The sequence below is a fragment of the Notolepis coatsorum genome, assembly GCF_963971535.1.
Source record: "Notolepis coatsorum genome assembly, chromosome: 3".
Taxonomy (NCBI): domain Eukaryota; kingdom Metazoa; phylum Chordata; class Actinopteri; order Aulopiformes; family Paralepididae; genus Notolepis; species Notolepis coatsorum.
Genome location: NC_140167.1, coordinates 179815436 through 179840002, shown reverse-complemented (window position 1 = coordinate 179840002; position 24567 = coordinate 179815436). Strand labels below are relative to the sequence as shown.

The 24567-nt window shown below is 46.0% G+C and overlaps 1 protein-coding gene across 1 annotated transcript in view; it reads right to left on the bottom strand.

Moving 5' to 3' along the window:
* adcy5 (adenylate cyclase 5) overlaps nucleotides 1–24567 on the bottom strand; it is a gene marked incomplete at both ends in the record, with an annotated part of 340988 nt that overhangs the window by 33546 nt on the left and 282875 nt on the right. Inside the window, 4 exon segments of the mRNA XM_084311459.1 lie at nucleotides 6115–6202; nucleotides 7184–7281; nucleotides 9334–9493; nucleotides 18707–18729. Coding sequence (XP_084167585.1) covers nucleotides 6115–6202; nucleotides 7184–7281; nucleotides 9334–9493; nucleotides 18707–18729 — 369 coding nt within the window.

The following is a 24567-nucleotide window of genomic DNA, read 5'->3' as shown; positions in this document are numbered from 1 at the left end:
ATTTCAGTTAGTTAGATAGTAAATTATATTGACCTATTTGTTTACACTGCTTGTGTTGTTTTCACTACCTGTACCCCCCCCCCTTCCCCCATGCTGCTATGATGCCTGAATTTCCCCAAGGGGATCAATAAAGGAATATCTTATCTTATCTTAAAAGAAAAGATGAAATTACCTACCTGGGTTCCATCCTATAGAGGCAAATCTTTCCTGTGACAAAATGGGATCCAATGTAATAAAACTAAGTCAACCAACGAACTAGATTCCTGTACCGGATCTCCTCTCTGGTAAACAAGAATACCTTGAAGACTCTAACAGGAGCACTCATTCAAGGGTACTACGACTATGCTTGCACCTCGTGGTACCAAAGCACCTCAAAGGCACTAAAAACAAGATTACAAACATCGCAAAACAAACTGGTCAGACTACTGCTTGACCTTACTCCTAAAACCCACCTCACCCCTGCCCACTTTGACAACCTAGGATGGCTTAGGCAGAGGTTAGACTAGTGTATTCCTGGCGTTTTTTTATACGTTTTTGACGACGTATGATGTCCTATCTACACAGAAACGCGTATTTTGGCGTTTTTTTGTGGATACGGCTGAAACGCAAAATTGTGTTTGCGTTTGGAGATACGCAAAAAAACGAGTCGACAAACAGCGTGTAGTCAGCACGCTAGCCGTTGTTGCGAAAACGCCCCTGGCGCAGTAGATACCATCTGCGTGCCCTTCCGGTGACAGCAGAGTGTGTGTGTGTGTGTGTTTGGGACAGAGCTCCGTGTCCCAAATAGCTTCAGCTACCATGTGTTGTCAAGTTATTGTTATAAGGACCCCAGTCCAAGCTACAACAGTCTGCATTCCCTTAACAATTGTTTGTATTGAGCCGTATTGTATTATACCCATATGCAATATGTTAAATAAAGTTTACATCCATTCATTCTGCTAGCATTACCGATGGCATGAGCAGCTGGCTAACGTGAGCTATCAGGATTCAGACCCTGTTAGCTCAGAGTTCCTCTTTCAACTTAAGAAGCATTAAACAAAATGGCCCAGTCATCTATTCACCTCTGTTTAATACACACAGCGTTGTCTCTAATGTTATCTAACTACTGATAGCTCGCGATATCATCAGTTTTGATGCTGGCTAAGTAGCGTGAGCTAACGGTAGCTTCTAGCCACAATACTCCATTGACGTTAGCATGCAGCTAACAATGCTACAATGCATCCGATCGTTTTTTAGCCTAAACTATCCGCTCTTGGTGGTCACTTGTGTTGATGTTAGTTTTGTTTCATCAACAAATGACAGGCAGAACACACAGTGAATGTATCCGTTTTGTTTATTGCACTTTTATTAGGCTTTGCTGAAAAAAGAATTGCTGCATTGAGCAAGATGGTGGCGCGGCATAGGCGCCTGCCTTATTTACATTTTCTTTGCTGGAGCTTCCAGGAAGTGTATTGGCACATTCGTTCTGATTGGTTGAAATTGCCTTCATGTTTGCCACCTACTGCCACCTACTGCTTTGGCAGTGTACTACATCAGTGTGCTCTGGTGACAAAACGAAAAAAAAACGAAAGTGTGACTCGAGGCGCATGACGTCGCGGCGATACGCGGCGATGCGTATAAGAAAACAATACGAAGATGATACGAAAGGTGTAACCTCAGCCTTAGAGTAGACGACAGAGTACAGCAACTTGCAATGGGCCTGGTCTACAAGATACACTACACCACTAAGATACCCATGTGCATGTCGAAATACTTCCCAAAGGTCAGTGAATACCACGACCACAACACCAGAGGGAGTTCCACAAATCATGTTCAACCCAGATAAAATAATTAAAAAAGTAAAAAAAAATAATAATTATAACTTTTTCTTAATAAAAGAAAAATCGTCATAACCTAGAAATGAGATTGCATAGGTCTATGAATCTATATCACGATTCTGTTTCGATGAATTGCCCAGCCCTACAGTGTGTACAGTAAGTTAGCTTGGTGATCATCATTGTGATGTAGGCTAAGCTGGCTAGCTACTGTTAGCATACAAGCTTTTACAAACACTGTAGCCTACTTACTTTTTCATCCACAACCTTTTTTCTGATTCAGATGCATAAGTCCACTTCTTCATGTTGCTCAGTTGCTGGTTTATACTTCGGTCCTAATGTTGGCGCAAAGTTTAATTTAGCCTGCCCTACTGTGTTACAGCTGTACAGCTTACTAAACTATCCTTGCTCTTTCAATGCTGCACACAGTCAAAACAGTCCAGCTGCAGCTCCGTAGGTTAGGTTTAGCTCGGGCCAATCTCAAGTTTCTTTATTAGTTGTCATACAGAAGTACAGAATACTTTTATACAAAATGCTTCTTTCTGTTACATTTTGTATATAAGTATTCTGTACTTCTGTATGACAACTAATAAAGAAACTTGAGAAACTTGAGATTGGCCCCAGCTAAACCTAACCTACGGACCTGCAGCTGGACCCGTTTTGACTCTGCAATGCAGCAACCTCTGATTGGATTTTCAAGGCTGCCAATCATATTCAACCTCCGTGTATTGGATGTCAAGGGCTGTCAATCATTCAATCCCCCATTCAATGGCAAGAGTTTAACTGCACAGACTGTGCTTAGATGACGTTAATAGCCTATTTTGATTGGCTATTATTTATTTAATCCTGGGTCAACCTGTGCAGCCATCTGCACGAATATACTGCAGTCATTACTGCAGTGCAGGCCTGCTCAGAGCTGTCAATTTTGGCCATTTTTGAAGAAAAAAAATTCGCTGGCATTTTTTTACAGAGGAAAACATTTCTAATAAAAAAAAAAAAAAAATAATAATAATAATAATAATAATAATAATAATAATAATAATAATAATAATAATAATAATAATAATAATAATAATAATAATAATAATAATAATAATAATAAAAAAAAAATAATATATATATATATATATATATGTAAATTAATAATAATTATGAATTATGAGTGAATTTGTGTTTCACGTGTTGTCAGTGGCGAATCCTTATGGAAGCCAACGGAAGCCATGCCTCCCTATTAAAATATGAATTAATATCAAATATGAAATATGAAGAAAAAAATATATATAATTTTTTTTTAATATAGTTTACATTCTTTTTCATCTGTGCATCTGTGTTATATATATTTTTTTTTTAAATGTCTCCCTCTTCTCCTTCTCACTCCCTGACTGACTCACTGTGCTCACTGCAGCTATAGAGGAGAGGAGGCAGGGGGTAGGTCTCTTTCTCCAGCCTCAACCATGTGATTCATGTATCTAGAGTCCAAATCCGATCCTAGCCAATCAGATTCGAGCTGACTGCCACACCCTAAAAGTTTAAAACGGGGCTGTGAGAAGAATCCTGAGTGTGGCCTCCCCTCTGCACACCATCCCTCTGCACTCTGAACATTGTATTAACCCGTGACTGCTCCCACGGGCCGAATATTGCCCCGATCCTCGCGAGATTAAATCCACGGGTTAGTTAATCACTTCCATCATCGAAAACGAGGGGAAAAGGTCGGCTTGCGACCCTGAAAATGTTGTGTGATTTTTAAAAACGCTGTATTAAGTGAGCCTATTATGGGATCCACGCGAGCTTTCTATCGTGGAAACATCTGGGCGTCCCGCAACTTTTACTCATTCACATGTAGCCCCGAAAATGCTTAGAAAAGGAAAACCGAAAGCGTGGAATAAACTCGCCGAAACGGAAAACTGTCCCACGGGCGCGCCGTGATTCCGATCCGCGTAAAAATATTCACGGCCATAGAGGAGACCGTGGGACACCTTTTTGCAACCGAATATGTGTCTCGAATTTGCTTCCACGCGGCGCGCAAAATTGTGCAAGGAAAAATCGGACCAAAAATGAACCAATGCTCCAGCAGTATTAATGACCCTGATGTAAACAAGACAAACGTCTTTCTCTGGTCTGCATCCCCTTATACAATTGTGTGTATTGAGCCGTACTGTATTGTACCCATTCTGCAATCTGTTAAATAAATAAAAAGAAAGTTTGACTGGCCGCCGAGCCATACTGTAGTGTACATGGTGACTGCTTGACTTAAAAAAAAAAAAAAAAAAAAAAAATCAATAAAAATATATTATATTTTAATAAAAAAATGTTGGCTTCCCCTGTTATTTTACCCACGCGACGCCACTGTGTTGTCATAGAGAAACCTCCACTGCTGTCAACTTTCCCGGGGACCAGGGCCCTCATTCATCAACGTGTTCTACGCACAGATCTGTGCTTACCCTGTGCGTACGATCATTTCTAAGCAAAGAGTGGGATTCATCAATTTCGATTTGAACTTGACTCCGTGCTTACATCTACGCACAGGTCAGACCACACTTACCTGACGCCCAGTGGTAGAATATATTATTACAACAAGGAAATGAGCTTCTGTGCATAATAACACTGGCATGTTCTGTACGAACCGTAGTTCATTATAGTTCATTGTAAAATAGCAACAGTAGTGTAATTATGGTCAAAACCCTATAAATAGCATTTGGAATAATAGATCTTTCTCTCAGAATGAATGCAGCATGGTTTATATAGCGTTATCGGAATATACGGGGTGTAGGCTACTGACTGACTGCGCTCCGCGTAGCTTGATTGATTGATTGATTGAAAAGTTTATTAACAGATTGCAGAATGGGTACAGTACAGTACAGCTCAGTACATACAATTGTTAATTGGGGATGCAGACCAACTTTCGTCTTGTTTACATCAGGGTCCCCCATTTTCAATTCATCATAAATCATAAAGCTCAACTCGTTATTATTTTGCGCACAGACCGCCGAAACACGTTTTGATTATATTTAAAAGGCTTTACGTTAAACGAAACAAGTGGAATTTCGAAGCTGTAAGCAGAATAAGTCATATGAATATAGTGTTCTTCCCCCTTTTTACTGTATAAGAAAGAATAGAAAACGCATTGCAATGACACCATGCAGATAGTGGACAGACTATGTATATGATGGGATTCAAGTTCGCGTTTTTGTTGCTCATAGGCATGCTGTCAGAGTATGATATCTTAATCAAACATTCTAGAACATTTGTCGTCACAGATCATGTCCTAATAGAACATAGGCTATGGCATGGATTGTGATATTGTGTGGACTGTTATTATTACTGTACACCGGTACCACCCATTGTGACAACAGCCTTGTGAGTCCCGCACACAAACATGATGGAATTCAAGTTCATGTATTGAAAGGCATGCCTACATCATACATGCAGTGAGATTCATTGTTCTTGTATATGCTCTCTATTATTGTTTATATAGGCTACCCAATACTGACATCAAAATAGATTGTAGTATGCCTCTAGAAATCATATGCAGCAGGTAGAAAATTTACGGGAGATCCATCGCGATTTGGAATAGAATTGAGGAGAACTTTAATCCCTGGGTATCAATCAAACAACACGGGAAAAGGCAGTCATATTCCAGCGCGGTCTTTATTAGCCGACAACAAAATAGATGCCTCTAAAAATCATATAGCCAATCGAACACAACTAATAAAGGCATTCATATTACAGCACGGTTATAATGACACACAACCAACGCCAAACAGTGGTCAACGAACGGTCTTTATTAGTATTCTGAGCTGTCCAGGCAGAATTGCAGCAATGGTCTTAGGGAGCCGTTGATATCTGACATCACCGTTTACAAGTCCGCCTTTTATTATTTATCCCATAATACGCGATAGTGTCTTCTTGGTTCGACAGCAGTGAACAATCTTCGTGGAGTTTCTCAGGGTTCCGCTCGGGTCAGTCCATTATTTCACATCCCATGGGGGGTGTTTCCTCATTTTCATGACCATATATGGATAATCATGCACGAGCATTGACGGTAGAACAAAGTGGTATTCATCAACACGGAGGGGCATAGAGCCTGCGTACGCACCGTGTGATGAATCCCGACTTCCCTGTGCGTACACTAGTTCTACATTCCGTGCTTACGTGTGGAAATAGAAATGTTCTACGCACACTATTGATGAATGAGGGCCCAGGAGTTTCACAGTGTGGTCTGAACTCTCACGTTCGCGGTCTGGATAAAGGGACAACTTTACTCGTCCCATACGTGATGGCCGAGGAGGAGGTGACTCACCCCAAAGCAAGAGTAGACGACGGAGACAAACATGATGACCATCAGGACGACCAGACATGTGACGTAGAAGCCTATCATCACATTGGAGCTGTGGACACAGAGAGGGGGGAGAGGGATGAGACAGTGTGTGTGTGTGTGTGAGTGTGTGTGTGCATATACAGAACATGCGTGCATGCATTTGTGTATGTGTGTTTGTGTATATTTTGCATGAATTGCTGCACTGCATATATCACATTGTTTGTCATGTTGATGAGATGAGACAATGCAATATGTAAATATCCTGGTAAACATCTGTTGACCTATTTACGAGTGTGTGTGTGTGTGTGTGTGTGTGTGTGTGTGTGTGTTGAGGATAAAGCAGGGATATAGTAATGTGGTAAACATAAGACGCAGGGTGTGTCTAAAGGGTGAGTGAGAAATAGATAGAATAAATAAACAGATAGGAAAATAGATAAAAGGATAGGGAGAGAGGTGGCAGGCCAGACAGTAAGTCAGGTTTTGTGAAGGGGATTGAGAGGAGGGACAGAAGAGAGGAATGAAAAACGTGTGTGTGTGTATGTGTGTGTGTGTGTGTGTGTGTGTGTGTGTGTGTGTGTGTGTGTGTGTGTGAGAGAGAGAGAGAGAGAGAGAGAGAGAGAGAGAGAGAGAGAGAGAGAGAGAGAGAGAGAGAGAGAGAGAGAGAGAGAGAGAGAGAGAGAGAGAGATAGAGAGATAGATAGATAGATAGATAGATAGATAGATAGATAGATAGATAGATAGATAGATAGATAGATAGATAGATAGATAGATAGATAGATAGATAGATAGATAGATAGATAGATAGATAGATAGATAGATAGATAAATGTCTTACATCACTGCTGTGAAGCACTTTGGGTTATTGTATGAAAGGTGCTAAACAAATTAAGTTTATTATTATTATTACTAGATTAAACAAGTTATCTTGCCATTGTTCCTAAAAACCACGTCTTTCATAATTTGTGCCAACAAGGATGGACTAGAACTGGACTAGGACTAGATTAGAACTCTGACTGTCAGAGTGGGCCTGTGTGCTTGGAGGATGGACTCACTGTGGCACGATGACGATCTGGATGAAGCAGATGAAGAGGAAGACGAGGGAGGCACATGCCACGTACGCCCCGAACCTGGAGTCCACCTGTTTGGAGTACTGTAGGACGAGGGGAGACACAGTAGGAGAGGAGACGACAGCGTCATGCGATTTGAACTGGCGTTGACATTAGATTCCCTTTAAAGGATAATCCTGTTTGTTTTGAATTTAGACTCTATTGTGACGCTGATAAGACATCAACCAAAATCTCGTCAACTGGACCAGCAATGAACCAGTTGTGTTTTTTGAGTTGGCTGCAGCTCTCCCGGGCCGGCTAGTGTTCAATCCAACAGGGGGAAACCACACAACAGTCAAAAACTGTCCTCAAAATCAACCACACGACAGTCAAACACTGTCCTCAAAAGCAACCACACGACAGTCAAAAACTGTCTTCAAAAGCAAGCAAATGTGTCTTTTATCAGTCTGAATTGACCCTGAAAGGAAATGTTTGTGTTTTTGACAACACATTATTTTACTGTTACACAGTTGCCCAGTCAGCTGACTTGCATCTGGGAGGGTTGCAGCCAACTCATCTGCACCTTTGTTTACACTGTTTATTTTTCTCATATTAACTCATTCCCCGCCAACAACGATTATACTCGTTATTGGGCGCCATCCTTTGAACGCCAACAACGAGTATACTTGTTATTTGATAGTTTTTCCTTTTTTTCGATTTTAATATTCTATTCAATGTCACGGACCAGAATGTTGCCGTTAAAAGGCATACTGGGACGCAGAGGGTGCAGTAGAGGCCAGATCCTGCTAGGTGGCAGTATCAAGAGTGCAGTAAACCCTGTTCCAGACCGGGTGTTACGTTTAAACCGCTCTGGGCGCAGTTTTTTAGTACAGGGAAGCCTAGAGATTCACTCGGTCGCATTGAAACGGGTCCGGGCCCCTCGATGCATGTGTTGTGCCGTATTATGTCGTGGACCAGATGGACATCAGATGGACCAGATGGCGATCAAACAATTGGAATATTCTTTTTGGAATACCCTCAACCTCAGGTAAGGACTATCTGACGTCAATTTCAGCTTGATCCTGCAAGGATTTCGTACCGATCCGGCTGATCTGCGTGTGTGGTGTTCATAACGAATGCCATTACTGGCAATCAAAGCATCAGAAACTACCCCCCCCCCCCCTTTCATGTATTCATGATGAAACATAATACCTATTATATACAGTTGATTTGGAAATAGTAGCGTGTCCAGGGATGAAACGCCAATGCTTTTAGTAGAATTCACATAGAGCCCTATAACTCAGTTTCCCAGGAATTAGCCTGGATCATTCCGAAACTATACTTATATTCACCACGGGATAACGTGCGAACATATGCATGAAAAAATGTATTCTTTTTTGCATCTTGGACAGAAGATAGTTTACTGTCAAATGACCATAGTATTGTATCCATAGCTATAATATAGATATAGCTCTACAAACAAGGTGACACACTCCTATCTTTAAAGCGTGGCCTGACTAGAACAGGATGCGGCTAATCCCCGGCGGTCAATGAGTTAAGAAAAAATTATTAATAAAGAAAAAATTAAGAAAATTAAAAACAGAGGTAATCATTTAATAATTACATATTGTGGTGACCTGATTGGTCAATAAGGTACAAAACTGACCCATAGACACTAGAGTGTCAGGGTATTCCATGAGGTAGGGGCAGAGAAGCCAAAAGCAGATCTACCAAGTTCAGTACAAACCATTTCAATAAAGAAGTAATATAAGTAGTCTCTAATTATGGTTTCATAAAGAAACAGATTCCAATGCAACTTACGTCTCTCTGCCAAAGAGGCCCACCCGTCCTTATTATATAGGATACAATGGTGATTGGTGAGTACCATAACTATCACCGGTGATAAATCTAAACCAATGGTAAACAGAGTCTAAGGGCTTAAGAGTGGAAGCCGCTGCATGACTATAAATCACATCTCCGTAATCCAGAACAGACAGGAACACTGCTTCAACAACTCTCTATATGGCCTGTCATGAGCTATTCCTTAAGTACATGGTGACTTGGTGCTGGTGAGCGGAGGGTTGGCAGTTAGAAGCCGTCAGAGCCTGTTAGTACATAGTGACCAGCGTTACAAACATGCACCCTTCCATTCCTACCTTTTTCTCCAGGTCCGACTCCCGGAAGGTGAGCAGGAACTTCTTGACGTGTTCGGAGCGCAGCCTGTCGATGCTGCGCGCGTCGATGGCCCGCCCCAGGAACTCGTCCACCTCGTCCTCTGGGTTGAGGTTCTCCTGTGTGTGTCTGAAATTGAAATGTCTAGATAACACAAGACGAGACCGGCTTACGTCTTCCTCTAAAGGAGGAGGGTGAAAAGGTTGCCTGATCAACCTAGGGCCCGATTGAGACTTCAGATGAGTGCACGCCGCATGGAGTTAACCCTTTCACTACCACACTATACAGAAGGTTAACCCTTCCACTACGCTCTAGTGTGGTAGTGAAAGGGTTAACCTTCTGTAGTGTGGTTGTGAAAGGGTTAACCCTTTGTTGTGCGGCAGTGAACGGGTTAACCTTCTGTATTGTCGCAGTGAAAGGGTTAACCCTTTGGTAGTGTGGTAGTGAAAGGGTTCATATCAAAATGTCGCTACTCCCCATTCAGACCTCTGACTTGTCCTTTAATGAAGTCACTCGGAACAAGTTTACGCACCTGGCAAGGGGTTTCCCCCAAATGGAGGTGTTTCTCAAGATAAGTTGTATTCAAACTTTCCATTTTCAAGTTAATTTTGACGACACAGGCTCCTGAGAAAAGGTGGACTAAGTCCAGTATCTCTCGTGACCATTTTCCATATTGGCTGGTTTGTATTATTTACGTTTATGGAATTCATTATATAATCGAAATGTAGGCCTGGGGTTTAGGATCAGTGGCATTGATCTTTATCTTTTTCTCATCTATTCATTCTATTCATAGTTAATTACATTGTTTACACCGTTTATTTTCTCTCATATTCTTATATTCAGATAACATTTTATTGCATATATTTATGTCTTTCTACTATTACCCTGCTCATACCTGTACTGCCCCTCCCCCATCCCCCATGCTGCTATGACACCCAGATTTCCCCAAGGGGATCAATAAAGGAATATCTTATCCCGATATTTGTTCTAATATTGTTGACTCATTGTGTCTTTCATGATGCGGTCGAAAAATAAAACCTTACTAACGTTAACGTTAGGTTATGACTATAACCAAGTTCTGTTAGTATTGCGACGCTCGGCATCACTAGTCTGCACTATCTCGCATATGTGCACGCGCACTGAATAAAGACCACAAATGTACCTTTAATCCCAATATTCGTCTGACCACACCCCTATCAGCTTACCCATATAAGCAGGGGTGGGGCCACCCACTCGCCTCCTTCCCAAGCTTTCGCCACAAGGCAAGGTCAAAGGCTGCAGCGGCGTCGGATGCCGAGCGTCGCTATACTAACAGAACTTGGTTATAGTCATAACCTAACGTTCTGTTTCGTATTAGCTCTCGCTCGGCATCACTAGTCTGCACAAGGGAGGCCGAGCGAGAGCCAACGGCCGACAAATACACCCCGCTGACAGCCCCCCACAACCATCAGAACAGGGAGGGCCGAGCCCCCCCGACCCACCCTAATGGAGGGCACCCCCCCTATTAGGGGCTTCACGGGAGGGCGACGGACCCGACCGTGCAAAGAGGCACTCAAGCAACTCAACGCACAGGGTGAGCAGACCGTGGCTTGACCCCACAACTACACACACGCACAACCCGCATGCCACCCGGGAACGAACGGAGGAACAACCTCGTTACTGCCCCCAGAATCACGGGGTCAAGGGCAAACCCAACCCCGTGGCAAGGCCGTAGCAGCGGAGCGCGAAGGAAGACCCAGACCCACCAAAAGGACTGGACTCCCTGGAATGGGGGCCCGGAGAAGTCCATGATGCCAGCATCAAGACCCCACCAGGTGGGCACGTAGTGCCCCGCCCCCCACATCGCCAGCGTATTCGGACAAAGGCCCCTCAGCCGAGCGGGCCCCGTCCCCCCAATAGTACACCGCCTGGCACACTGACCCTGCAACAGGCAGTCAGCATGGCCGTAAGCACACAAAAAAGGTTAACCAACGGAAGCAGGCAGCGCACCGGGGAAAAAAAACCAGGCAACAGGCTATTAACCCTAGCCTGGAGACTGCGGACAAGACAGGCGCCAGAGGGGACAGCTGAACACAGCCGCCCCGGCGGAAGGAGCGTAAGCTGGCGGTGTTGCATGACCAAGCCTCCATTTAAAAACCCCCACCCAGAGGGGTCGAGGCAGAGAAGGCTGACACGATTGGCAGACGTCATGAACGTGCAGGGGCACCCTCAAACGGTGAACCCGGGAGTTGACACTGCTCCAACACACCAGGGAATCAACCACCTTGGTGTTACCCAATGCGGTGGTTGTTCCTATAACCCCTCAAGAAAAAACTCCAAAACACACCTGCGGGTATACACCGGCTATACCGCAGTACAAGTGTTTCAGTTTTCAAAAAAGGGTTAACCCAGGCCTACGGGTCGACGAAACATTACTTCGGACCGGGCCTGGCGGTACGGGAAGCACAGGGTCACCAGAGGAGGTCAAAGACCACCCCCACAGGCCCCTCTTCGCCATGCGTGAGAGAGGAGCGAAAAAGAATGGAGAACCAGCCCCTAAGCACACCGTACTTGGTATTCCCAGGCGGTCTCCCAACCAAGTACTAACCAGGACCAACCTGTGTAGCGGCCGAGATCCGACGAGATCGAGCGTGTACAGGATGGCATGGCCGTAAGCCATTACGACAGTGCTGAGTAAAAACGTACCCAACCAGGGTCTCCATAGCGCTTAACCCTGTGACACCCGGACCGACCTGGCATTTTTCCCCCTAAAAAAAGCCCAAGTCCCTCAGGGTACCAGAACAGCAGATCTGCATCCCCGGCGGACAACGGGTTCAACTGATCCGGACCAGCGTGACCAGAACCAGTCCCGTGCCCTAACCACGCCGACATGCCTACTCCAGGAGAAAGGGCAGATATGCGTGTCGATCTTAACATGAAAAGAAGGCGCCACCCAGACGTTCGGGCGAACCGCGCCTGGTGGCCCACCCCAAGGGCGTGAGACCCCTCTACATATGTTCAGATCCATTCCGTCATCATCCCCCAGACATGAACGAGAATCCGTCGATAACCAACCCAGGTCGTGGGATGTGGTCGTCGGAAGAGGAAAAACCCCCATCTCAGTTGCTTTATAAAAACGCTGTTTTAACCTCAAGCAACCAAGGCGTGCCAGTCAGTCGCCTGTTTACAGCGAGCTAGCACTATACGTGCGTCGGGACACACCCCCATCAATGAACAGGCTATTTAAACCTATCATTGAATCCCCAAGGCGCCCAGGGGAACGACAAGAGGGGTGTGACACTTCCTAACTCCAACACTTTTTGAATAGAAAAGAAGGAAGCACCAACAGTATGTATCCCAGTCTACACAGCCGGGGGTAAAAATTGTTCACATTTTTACATCCCACCACCCTCCCATAGGAAGGAGACGGGGATCCCCAGAGAGACTTCCCACGCGAGCTGTACAGATTGAAAAGAATATATTGCACCTTGAGCCATGTAAAAAATTGGTTTTAGGGCTCTCCGGGGAAGAGGCACTGAACCCATACACACTCAATAATCGAATTGAATCAATACATACACAATAGAATAAGACACCTTCTAGAGGGTCCACTCACTTTGACAATCTGAGGAGGAAGGCTCTGTACTCTGATGGAGGCTCCCTCACATGGAAAGGAGGAGTCCGAACTCACAGAAGGCCCGAATAGGCGCTTGGTGAGGAGGAGCCCTGACCACCCCCCCGAAACAGATCCATCACATGGACCTAAACAGCACACGGAAGTCCTACCAACAGAGACGCGCACGGTGACGTACTCTATGGCGGGGGAATTTTTGCTGTGCACACGCCCAATATTCCAGGCCGTGGGACCAGGAAACTCCCTCCCCCCCCCCCCCCCCCCCCCCACCCCGTAACGCGCCGAACCGCAACGTGACAGGAACCTTGAAGGACAGGGGGTGTACCCCTGACCGACAGAAACAAGGGGGAGAGGAAAGGTTACCAGTTCACCCCTTTACGACCCCACACCCATGATACGATGTAATGACAAAAAAGAGAATATGACACAGTCATAGTCAGCTCTATGAAGCGTTTGACAGCTCCACACAGCGGATGAGCCAACCTGCTATCTGATTTTTACTAAGGAAAAAACACAGAATAGAGAGGGCTCTCTAAGAGCCCCGGTCCAACATACACATGTGCTTCTGTGGCCAGTCCAACCCAGTTGTAGGTCACATGACACACACAACCCATCATTACCTACAAAAAATGGCAAAAACACTCTACAGAGGAACGCCGTTTTTCATAATGAGAGAATACATAATTCTCGATTAGTATCGGCCACAGGCCTTGCCAAGCACACACGACAGCGACCAAACAATCTTTTCTTTTAGGAAAATAAAGTTTCTCCAGCAGTTTTAGCACAACCTCAGCAATCAAGCTAAGGGTTACATCGCATCCCTACCACACAAAAGACACAATGTAGTGCACAACATGTCTGATAGGAGGATGAAAAAGTCCCCAGGGAACCGGGGGGAAACACAATCCTCTTATTTTACGGCCAGTTAAAACAGGAAAACCTGTTAATATGTGAACACACTGTTCATTGTCATCACAGGCTGAGAAAAGAACATTCTTTTACTCACTTGTCACTAAGCATAGCTTCATAGGTTAGTTACCTTAGTTGTGAGTACACGGTACATATAAACACACATGATGTTTCTCACACAACAACCAGATCATTTTCACATCTGTAACAACAACCCGATTTGCACGGAGAAGCTAACTGCCAGTGACAAAAACAGTTCACACATAACTCACGTCGTATCCTAAATGCATTGCAGCAACACACGTTTTGGGAAAACATCGTTATTCACAAAACATTTAGAAAGGTAAAAACCAGAAGACGTGTTATAAGGTCTGGTCAAACCTTGTCCTACCCGGAACGTAGATCAGCGAAGTGCAGTCTCAAGACCCCGTAGACAACACAGCCGATCCTGTGTTGCTCGAACTGGGTAGCGTCGTCGCTCCAACCAGTCGCTACAGTCCTCTTTGTTGACGCAATCCCCGTCCAGGCTCAGGGCAGGGTCGACGAACATCCCCTGTCAAAGATGACGTCGTAGTCAAGAGTGTAAAACATGTTATAATCAAAGCACGTTCAACAGAGTAGCATTAAGCTAACGGTCGCCCCAACCGTCGGTCGCTACCGCCCCTGCTCGAGAGACGCCGAGCGAACGGCGCACGCGACCAGAGGGAAGCGCGCGGCGGCGCGCGAGGAGCCGGAGCTACCGCGCGCTGGCCTTGTCCGATAGCAGCAAGCTAACGTTTCCTAGTGATCACAACCGGCTAGCGCCGCAGCTAACAGCTGACTGGCTAACAGTAGGCCCAACCTCTGTAGGCCACGCAGTGATCCCAGCAGGCTAACGCCGCAGCTAACAGCTGACTGGCTAACCGTAAGCTAAGCAGCTATCACCTGAACTTTGTACACAATGATATAACACTCACCCAGACAGGCCGCCGTTCTGAAACCCTCCTCACTTTTTAAGAGAAAAGAGAAACAAGATGTCAACACAGCTTTACAATGGTGATTTTACCAACACCCGACGGAATCAGCACAATACCAAACTGGCTTGTGTAGCTGACTTGAACATGGATCTTCCGCTATCGAACATCCATGCACATATCTCCTCGTGAAGGAATACTCTCATTTGGATATGAAAGAAGGGGCTTAACACGGGACAGAGAGATATCCACTCGTCCAGAAAACACAGGGATCACCAGTGTTAATGGTCGCGGCCCACTAGTTAAACTAAAATGGCTTCAGACCAAGGTCTTCTGTCGTCTAGGAGACTGAACAAAGGACCCTAGCCTGGGGCCGGTTTTCATAAACATTGTCAAGTAGCCCCCATAGCACTAACAGACAAGTGGAGCCTGCCAGCAAAACATAACTCACCAGAACCAGGAACCCACCGCGTCTCACAACAGCGGCGCGTCCTACAGCCCAGCTGTGCCTTTACCGCAACCAGCACACAGCAAGGACTGCAGTTGGAAAAGCATGTAGCGGCACGAACTCCCAATACGAAAACCGGTGGAGGATTTTTAGAATGATCATCATCTTCCAGACACTCCAGTACGAAGACAATATCGCCGTATTTTCTCGAAAATAGTGAGAGAGAAAATAAAGATATGTCAACGTATCCTTGTTTCCCAAAGCTGCTCCTAATTCTTTCTTCCAGCATGGTGTCAAGTGTGGGGATCTACCGAGGCACTTCTTCCTTGTGGTGAAAACGAGAAGGAGGCGAGTGGGTGGCCCCACCCGTGCTTATATGGGTAAGCTGATAGGGGTGTGGTCAGACGAATATTGGGATTAAAGGTACATTTGTGGTCTTTATTCAGTGTGCGTGCACATATGCGAGATAGTGCAGACCAGCAACGGCGCCAGAGAATTGGCCTCGCGGGAGCTTTGGAGGGGCTGGATTGTTTATAGCAGGGGCTAATGAATTTTAATGCAACAAACAAAAACAATGGCTAATTTAATATACTGATATTGAAAAAAAAAACGTTTTTCTCTGGTCTGCATCCCCTTAACAATTGTGTGTATTGCGCCGTACTGTATTGTACCCATTCTGCAATCTGTTTTTCATTCATTCATTCATTCATTCATGAACAGCAGATCAGCTGTTGCAGTCAGATCACCGCGGCGGGTGACGAACAGATCAGAATGCATGCAAACACGACTCACCATACCTTGTTTGTTGTTAAGTCCTCCAAAATCCCTGCTAATGTTTGAAACATGTCACATATCCACTCGCCGCCCTCCAATTCCAGATTGGCGTTGAATGCAGCAGCTACTTTATCTGCCAACTTGCCTCGTTGTTGTTGTTGTTGTTGTTGTCGCCACATATTATGCAGAGAGGACGTCGGCTCGGCACGCAAGAATCACCGACCTGTTGCGATAAACCCGTATTTTATGTATGGCTCCTGTTTATTAAAAGAAGCGTTATATTTCCCCGTTCTGTTTGTTTTGTTTTTTGAACTCGCACGCAGCTCGAACGCGGAAGTGAAATAATATACATGCGGCCCGGTGGGACTATTCCATTGGTTCTCCCAGTCCACGTGACCATTTCTAGCATTTCAATTGGCTATAGTGACAGACATACTTTTGATGACGTCCGGTAGATAGATACAGCTTCACAATAAAAGAGGTGGAGATACTCATCACGCAAACCCACGATAATGTTCTTCGCTTGATATAATTAATACAAATGTCCAATATAACGGAATTCGTAATGTATTTTATATATAAATAAAATAAAAAACATAACTGGGAGGGGGGGCTTTGAGGGGGCTACGCTTTTTTCAGAGGGGGCTGAAGACCCTGCTAGCTCCTCCCCCCCGCCGCCCCTGGTGCAGACTAGTGATGCCGAGCGAGAGCTAATACGAAACAGAACAACGCATGAGACGTTTACGCCACAGCGTTCTATTTCGGATCTGCCGTCATTCACTTGTTAGTACAGCCTCATCCAGGACGGTCAGCTGGAGAGACAAGCTTGATACCAGAGCATAAATCTGTCTGAGACTGAGGCCACCGCCTGTCACCTGCCCAAGTCCCCTTCGTTTTTGCATTGTCTGTACAGAGAGATATCTTGCACCATAAAGGGCTTCAATGTGCCTGGAGACCTCCGTAACATAGTTTATTTTCGTTTTAGCCCGTTTCTCTATTCTTCAGTCTGTTATGAAAGTGATTATGATCCGCTTATATCTGATTGCTGGCTGAATGGGCATGGATGTTAATTAAATAATTAGCTATTGTTCTATTAAGATATTGTCTATTCATCTCACCTATAATATTCTACTTCAGCCCGTCATTAGCGTCAAACGGACCATAGCCCATTGATTATCAAATCCATTAAACATTCAAAACACACACAGATGGATGAAGGATTATTAGTATTTTGACACATGTGCTCTATTATGACATATGTGACAGATGATCTGTCAACTAAAAGAAATCCCTGGCCAGCCAGACTCTTTACAATTGAAGGTAAGTGTGTTTTAAAGGGGAGGAAAGAGACATATCCATTGAAAACACTATGGGCCAAAAACGTCCCCCATGAAACGGACCTAGCAACCAATGCTAGATGCTAGAAGAACCATCTGCATAGTGAAGGTCTGAAAACCAACATCTTCTCCTGCATAGATTTTGTATTAAGTCCTCAACACTGAATCGGGCACTACACTACGGTGGTTGCACTTTATGAATTCCACATAACATTTCTCTGAATAAAATGTAGAGAGGATCCCTTGAACACTGTTTAAAAGCTGTAAATGATTGGCTGTGATGGTCTTATTCCTCTAAAAAAAAAAAATTAATTAATACAAAAAAGCACCTTCTCTGCTAAAAGATGCACCGTAGAACTTACCAGAGATGTACTTAACGCTTTTCAGGAAATAACTAATTAATCGACAGGTTAATTGACTGACTAAGAGACTATAGAGCCATATAAACAACTTCTGAACATTTACAAGTAATAATTTCTTTCCTCAGAACTACATAGTGGATTTCTAACACTGTTGTCCCAAGGTTGAGGACGCAACCTGAGCTAAATGTGCTCTGTACTGTAGTAGTTGCCTGCCCATCCGTGGACCTCCCCTGGGTACGGCATGAAGCTAGCCAAGAGCAGCATGTGGTTACAGCCTGGTAAAGCTCCATTATGTGAAAAGGCCAACACACATAAAAAAAAAAGCCATTATTAGCCATCTCCCCCAATCAAGCATGGATAAGCAGTTTGATCATGATGATTCTACTTATTTGGTTTGAAAAACCATTGGATCAGGTGCGCTGGTTAAAGAGTGATCTGACTTTGTTGACAATGGAGCGAGCACTAAGCGGGGATCTGTGATGCCAGGTTATTGTGATCACGGCAATAATGGAGGGGTGGACATTTAGATCCCCTGTCTCCCACAGAGGCACATTCTGAAGAAGCCAGAGTGCCTGGGGTGAGAGGAGAGGAGTGAAGAGGAAGTAGTGAGAGATGGGACAGCACACAGACTGAGTAAATGTATGTATTTATGTATGTATGTATGTTTGTATGTTTGTATGCATGTATGCATGTATGTATGCATGTATGCATGCATGCATGCATAAAACGGTATGCATGTAGTGGATGTAATGTATGTACGCAAACAACCCGTCTTAAAGATCTATTGCACCGGACATTCTAGGTCACCATTAACACCGGGGCGGTAGCAGGAGCAACCCTCCACCTTGGCACACAGGAAGAGAGATAACTCTCCACAGGAAGATAGATGTGAGAACGAGCAGAGAGCAGGAGAGACAAGGCCTGATGAAGGGGGGGGGGGGGGGGGGTGATCTGTACTCACTTGTCCTTGGGGTCTTCAAAGCCCTAGAAGACAAAACACAGAATAAAAATAAAATGAAAACCCAGTTTAGTAGGAAAGGATCATATCTCTCAGTCTGGGGCTCAAAGTGGTCCAACAGAGCAGCTGTTCGGTCCCCTGCTGGTTCTCACAAAGTCCACTTTATCCCACCATGTCCCGAGGACACTGTTGGAATACCTGAGAGGATTCCCCAGCACATTAGCGGAGGAGAACAGAGGAAATTAAATGTGTTCAGGGGGACATTACTGTAAGTTAGCGAAGGCCGGCATAGTAATGGGATTCACTCAGCGGTGAAGAGATCACACTGTGGGTGAATGATGGACTCCAGCAAGACAAGCAACTGTCAATTCTAAACAAAGAAATGGACAAAAAGTATTTTCCAACTAGTACTAATTTAGGGTTTATTTTTTATAAACTAGTTAGTTATTTCATGTAACTAATGTTGATTCTAGATTCAGATTCTAGATTCAGATTCAGACTCTTTATTGTCACATCTTACAAGTACAGGAGAGTAAAATGATTTGGTTCTATTTCATTCTGGTTTCCGCTCAGCGTCATTTTGCACTAACCTCACTTCGTGCCTAGCACTGAATAAAAAACTCCACAATGTACCTTTACATACCGACATCCGTCTGGCCACACCCCTATCCGCTTACCTTCATAAGCAGGTGTGTGGTCACCTACTCGCCTCCTTCTTCACTTTCACCACAAGGAAGTGCCTTGGTAGATACCCACACATGACAAGGTTGTTTAGTTGAAGAAAGTTGATACGTGTTTACATTTTTTCTTGTTTTTTTCTTCTCTCATATATTTAAAAAGAAAAAAGCTACGTCATAATGTTTACCTCGGAGGGTCGCGCTCGCAACGTCACCCTTCACCAGCGGTTCTCCATTGCCGCCTCTGTCGTACGTCTTGGAGCGGGGTTGAGGCCTCTCTCGTGGTCGGCAGCCACGCCCGGTAGGCGTCCGATGGATAGTTTGCCTCTCCAAGGAGCTGGTGCACCAGCGCCGTCTCCTGTGCGATGGCCTGGTTCCGGCTCTGGTTCCTCTGCTTCCGGGGAGTCGTCCGCTGTTGGGCGGCCGGCTCCTCTGGTTGCGGGGGATTTGAGACGCAAACTTTTTGCGTCAGCTCGCTCCCGTCGCAAGATGGTGGCTTGTAGACGCGAACGGCCTGGTTTTGGTGAGTTGCTGGAGCCGGATGAGGATGCGTCTGATTCTCCATGGCCGATGGAAACAGAGGACTACATGGTAGAAGCGGACGGGTTCTTGTTCGAAGCCCCGGTGGAGACATGTCCCCCGCCCGTCCAGGTAACACTGGAAATGGGGGTGAGATGTCTCCTTGGGATTCCTCGTATGCAGATGTTGGGTTAGAACCTCCGACTCGGCGGCGGGATGCCCTGCTATCAGCCACATCAGAATGTGGCTCCTTAACCAGTAGTCTGCTGCATGTGAGGGACGCAAGCTCGTGGGGGAAAGTATGCAGGGGGAACTGCGTGCTTTGTTCCCCGAGCTCATGGCGGCGGCGGCAGTCGCAAACGGCGTGCCGCTGCCGCAGCCACTGCCTGTTCCTATTACTGACGATCTCATAGGTCATCTATGGCAACGCCCGTCCGGTGAGAGGGGTGGACGTTGTCTGTCCATTTTTCCCCTCAATGGAGGCCTACGTCCGTCAGGGACAGGTGGTCTCCCACATCATGGGCCTTACCCCCACCTACGTGCAAGTCACGAGGGTGGTGGGTTTGGTAGAAGGCATGAAGGAGGGCGTGCCTCGGCTTGATAGGCCGATGGCGGCGCTCCTTTGTCCTGAGGTGGTGTGGGAGCCATTACGGAAGCCGGTTCCCCAAGGGAAAATCGGCGAGGCGGTTGGCTTTTTGGAGTGACCAGTCATTTATCTCCGCGACGCAATCTCTGGCTGCTACTTCTAACATCGCGCAGCTGGTGAGATTCATGTCCGGGATACTGACGGGCGGTACGGAGCTGACTGATTTACAACATGATCAGCTCGCCCAGGCGGCAGGAGCCATCCTGCATCTGATTCAGACACAGGCTATAGCCGCTGGGAAAGTGCGTGCCCTGGCCACTCTAATCCAGCGCCACCTTTGGCTGGAGCAGGCGCGTGTGCCGGAGAAGAAGAGGACTCCACTTCTGATGGCACCCCTCTCCGATGCTGGACTATTCAGGTCGGCACTGCAGCTGATGACCTCAACCTGCAGGGAGATGCAGGAGGAGCGTTCCGTGCTCCAGCCTCATTTCCCCCCCGCCCGATGTCGCCGGTGGAGTCAGACGGCAGGCTCGTTGTCGGGGTTCCGCCGCCGTAGCCGCCGCTGCTACCACCGCCACTGCTGGACCTTCGGCGAAGAAGGCCAGGAGGAGAGAGGGCGCCTCCGCCACTGCAGCCGGCCCATCTACGCCCGGAGGTGACGGTAGGGATCGTCATGACCAGCTGCCGATCGTTTACCGTCCCTCCGGGGCTCCACGGGGTGGCAAGTCCCGAGCGGCTCGTGGCAGGCGTCGCTAAGAAGAATTGACTTTTTCCCTCTGTGGTCCCCCCCTGTTCCCTTCCCGGCCCAAATATGATTTTGTTAAAGAAATAAAGAGTCCCTCCTAAAAAGAGGGACTGTATTTTTTGTTACAAACTGTGTGTTTATTCACCAAACATATGATGGGGATGCGACGTGTGAATCTTTCGCTAGTATGGGTTTGATAGGAGGGCTAGACGCTACATTCATGTTAGAGCTTAAGCAAGGCCTGCAGCCTACACTCGGTTGAAAAAGGTTTTTTCTGCCTCGACCTGAATCTTCACATAAAGGTAGAGGTTAGTTGTGTGCTCTGTTGCTTAAACAGTGATATTGAGCCGCAACACTATTGTGTTGGTCTGCAGTAATGCTCGTATAAAAAAGTACCGCGGCTCATGCCGCTCTCTCTCTCTATCAGATTTTCTGTGTCGGGTTCACACATACACAACTTGGCCTTGTTATAAACCCTGTTCACAGATGTGTCTGTGGCTAGCGTGCATTGAATTAGCTTTGCGCTGTTCATTAGTATTTTGGCTACTTAAGGTATTGTATGGCTGTTTGTTGTTGTCGTGTGCAAGGGTTGGGCTTGCGAGGGGGTACCGGATAAACCCCTCCTTCCCTCTTCTGATTGGTCAGGGGGTTTATTGGACTCTCTTTTCATTCGGGGGGGGGGGGGGAAGGGTTTCCCTGACTCCGCACCTATCACAGGCGGTTGAGTCTTGGGTTTCCCCCCGTCATAGCAAACGTCACTAGGCAGTCTATTGGACGACGGCTTCCGTGAGTTTTAGACCTGTATGTAGGGTCTGTTGTTGTCAAGTTGTCGGGGCAGAGCGTAGGAACTTACTGTTCTACTACGCTCGATATACGTGTAACTTGAGTCTGTTGGTCACGTGACTCAATGTTACCGTGACTTTTCAATCTATGGCTCACGTGGGAAGTCTCTCTGAGGATTCCCGTCTCTCCTCTGTGGTGAGGGTGGCGGGATGTAAGAATGTAAAAAATGTTTACCCTCGGCCACGTCACGTGGGATTCATGTCAGTCGGTGTTTCTTTCTTTTTTAATAATAAAAAGAGTGAAGAATATGAAGCACGACAAACTTCTTGTCGTTCTCCCAGGCGACTTGAAGGACCAATGTCTGGTGTCTGGTTAGACCAGTGGTCGGCAACCTGCGGCCTCGAGGCCGCATGCGGCTCTTTAGCCAATCAGCTGCGGCTCCCTGGCCCAAAAAAAATTATTTATTTATTTTATTTTTATTTATTTTTTGATATCGATGTCATACTGTGACACTGAAATGAAAAAATATTTCATCAACTAAGATATTTAGTCAACAAAAGGCTTACCTGTATGCCTGATATGTGGTGCGAAATTTGCGAACAACGAAAAATGTACTTTTTATTTTATAGATTTTCCACAAATAAGGGAAGGACTCTAATAGAGCTGCATAGTTCAGGGTTTTATTTCAAAGTAGGTTTACAGATGCAAGTGTTTTTTCTCCTTTTCTGTGTTTTATTTCAAATTAGGTCTACAGTACACAGTACACAGTCTTTTTTCAAAGTGGACTACTTTTATTTTATAAATGTTCCACAAATAAGGGAAGGACTCAAATATACCTGAATAGTTCAGGGTTTTATTTCAAAGTCGGTCTACAGACACCAGTGTTTTGTCTCCTCTTCTGTTTTTTATTAAAAAATAGGTCTACACAGCCAGTATTTTTTCTCCACTTCATAAGAGTTTGAGGTTTTCCTTTGTTATAACAGGTAAAAACAGCAATTAAAAAGTAATTTTTTTTCTTTTTGTTGCTTTATAATCCCATTAATGCAACAAACTGTGTGCTATAAGTATAAAGTATAATACATCGCAAATTACTTTGGGTATGCAATTGTCAGGCGTTTTATGCTAAATGTGGGGTATGCTTGGGGATATATAAAATGTTATACACTGTGTTATCTTCATTTTAAGGGTAAATAGGTTGTGCGGCTCCCTGAGCATTTTATTTTGTGGGACGGGGGAAAAGTGGCTCTTTTGATAGTAAAGGTTGCTGACCCCTGGGTTAGACTATCCATTGATGTGTTTGGGTCTCGACGCGTACATAGTGCTCGGGGTGTTTCTGATAAGAATCATGCAGGAGGCTAGTACGCCTTGGTTGCTCGTTATTAAAACAGCGTTTTTATAGGGCAACTGGGATGGAGGATTTTTTCTTCTTCCGAGAGCCTGTTACTGGGTCTCGACGGATTCTCGTTCATATCTGGGGGATGTTAACGGAATAGATCAGGACATAGGTAGAGGGGTCTCACGCCCTTGGAGTGGGCCACTGAGCGCGGTACAAATTGGACCGTCTGGGTGGCGCCCTCTTTTCATGTTTTAGATCGACACGCATACCTACCCTCTCTCCTGGAGTGGGCATGTCGGCGTGGTTAGGGCATGGGACTGGTTCTGGTCACGCTGGTCCAGGTCAGTTAACCCGTTGCCCGCCGGGGACGCAGATCTGCTGTTCTGGTACCCTGAGGGACTTGTGCTTTTTTCGGGGGGAAAAATGCCGGGTCGGCCCGGGTGTCACAGGGTTAGGCGTTATGGAGACCCTTTGTTGGGTACACGTTGTACCTGACACTATCATAAAGGGGCTGGTTCTCCTTTCTTTCGCTCCTCTCTCATGCATGGCAAAGAGGGGGCTGTTGGGGTGGTCTTCTGGACCTCCTCTGGTAACCCTGTGTGCTTCCCGAGCCGCCGGGCACGGTCCGAAGTAATGTTTTGTTGAAACCGTAGGCCTGGGATAACCCTTTTTGGAAACTGAAACACTTGTACTGCGGTATAGCTGGTGTATACCCGCAGGTGTGTTTTGGAGTTTTTTTTTGAGGGGTTATAGGAACAACCACCGTATGTGGTACCAAGAGGGTGGTTGATTCCCTGGTGTGTTGGAGCAGAGTCAACTCCCGGGTTACCCGGTTGAGTGTGCCCCTGCACGTTCATGACGTCTGCCAATCGTGTCAGCCTTCTCTGCCTCGACCCCTCTGGGTCGGGGTTTTTTGGTGGAGGCTTTGTCATGGTGCGCAACAATGCCAGCATACGCCCCTTCCGCCGGGGGGGCTGTTTTCAGTTGACCCCTTTGGCGCCTGTCTCGTCCGCAGTGCTCCAGGCTAGGGTCTACAGCCTGCTGCCTGGTTTCCCCGGTGCGCTGCCTGCTTCCATTATGGTTAACCTTTTGAGTGCTTCAAAGTTACGGCCATGCTGACTGCCTGTGTTGCAGGGTCAGTCTGCCAGGCAGCGTACTAATGGGGGGAAGGGCCCGCTCTTGGAGGGGCCCTGTCCGAATACGCTGGCGATGTGGGGG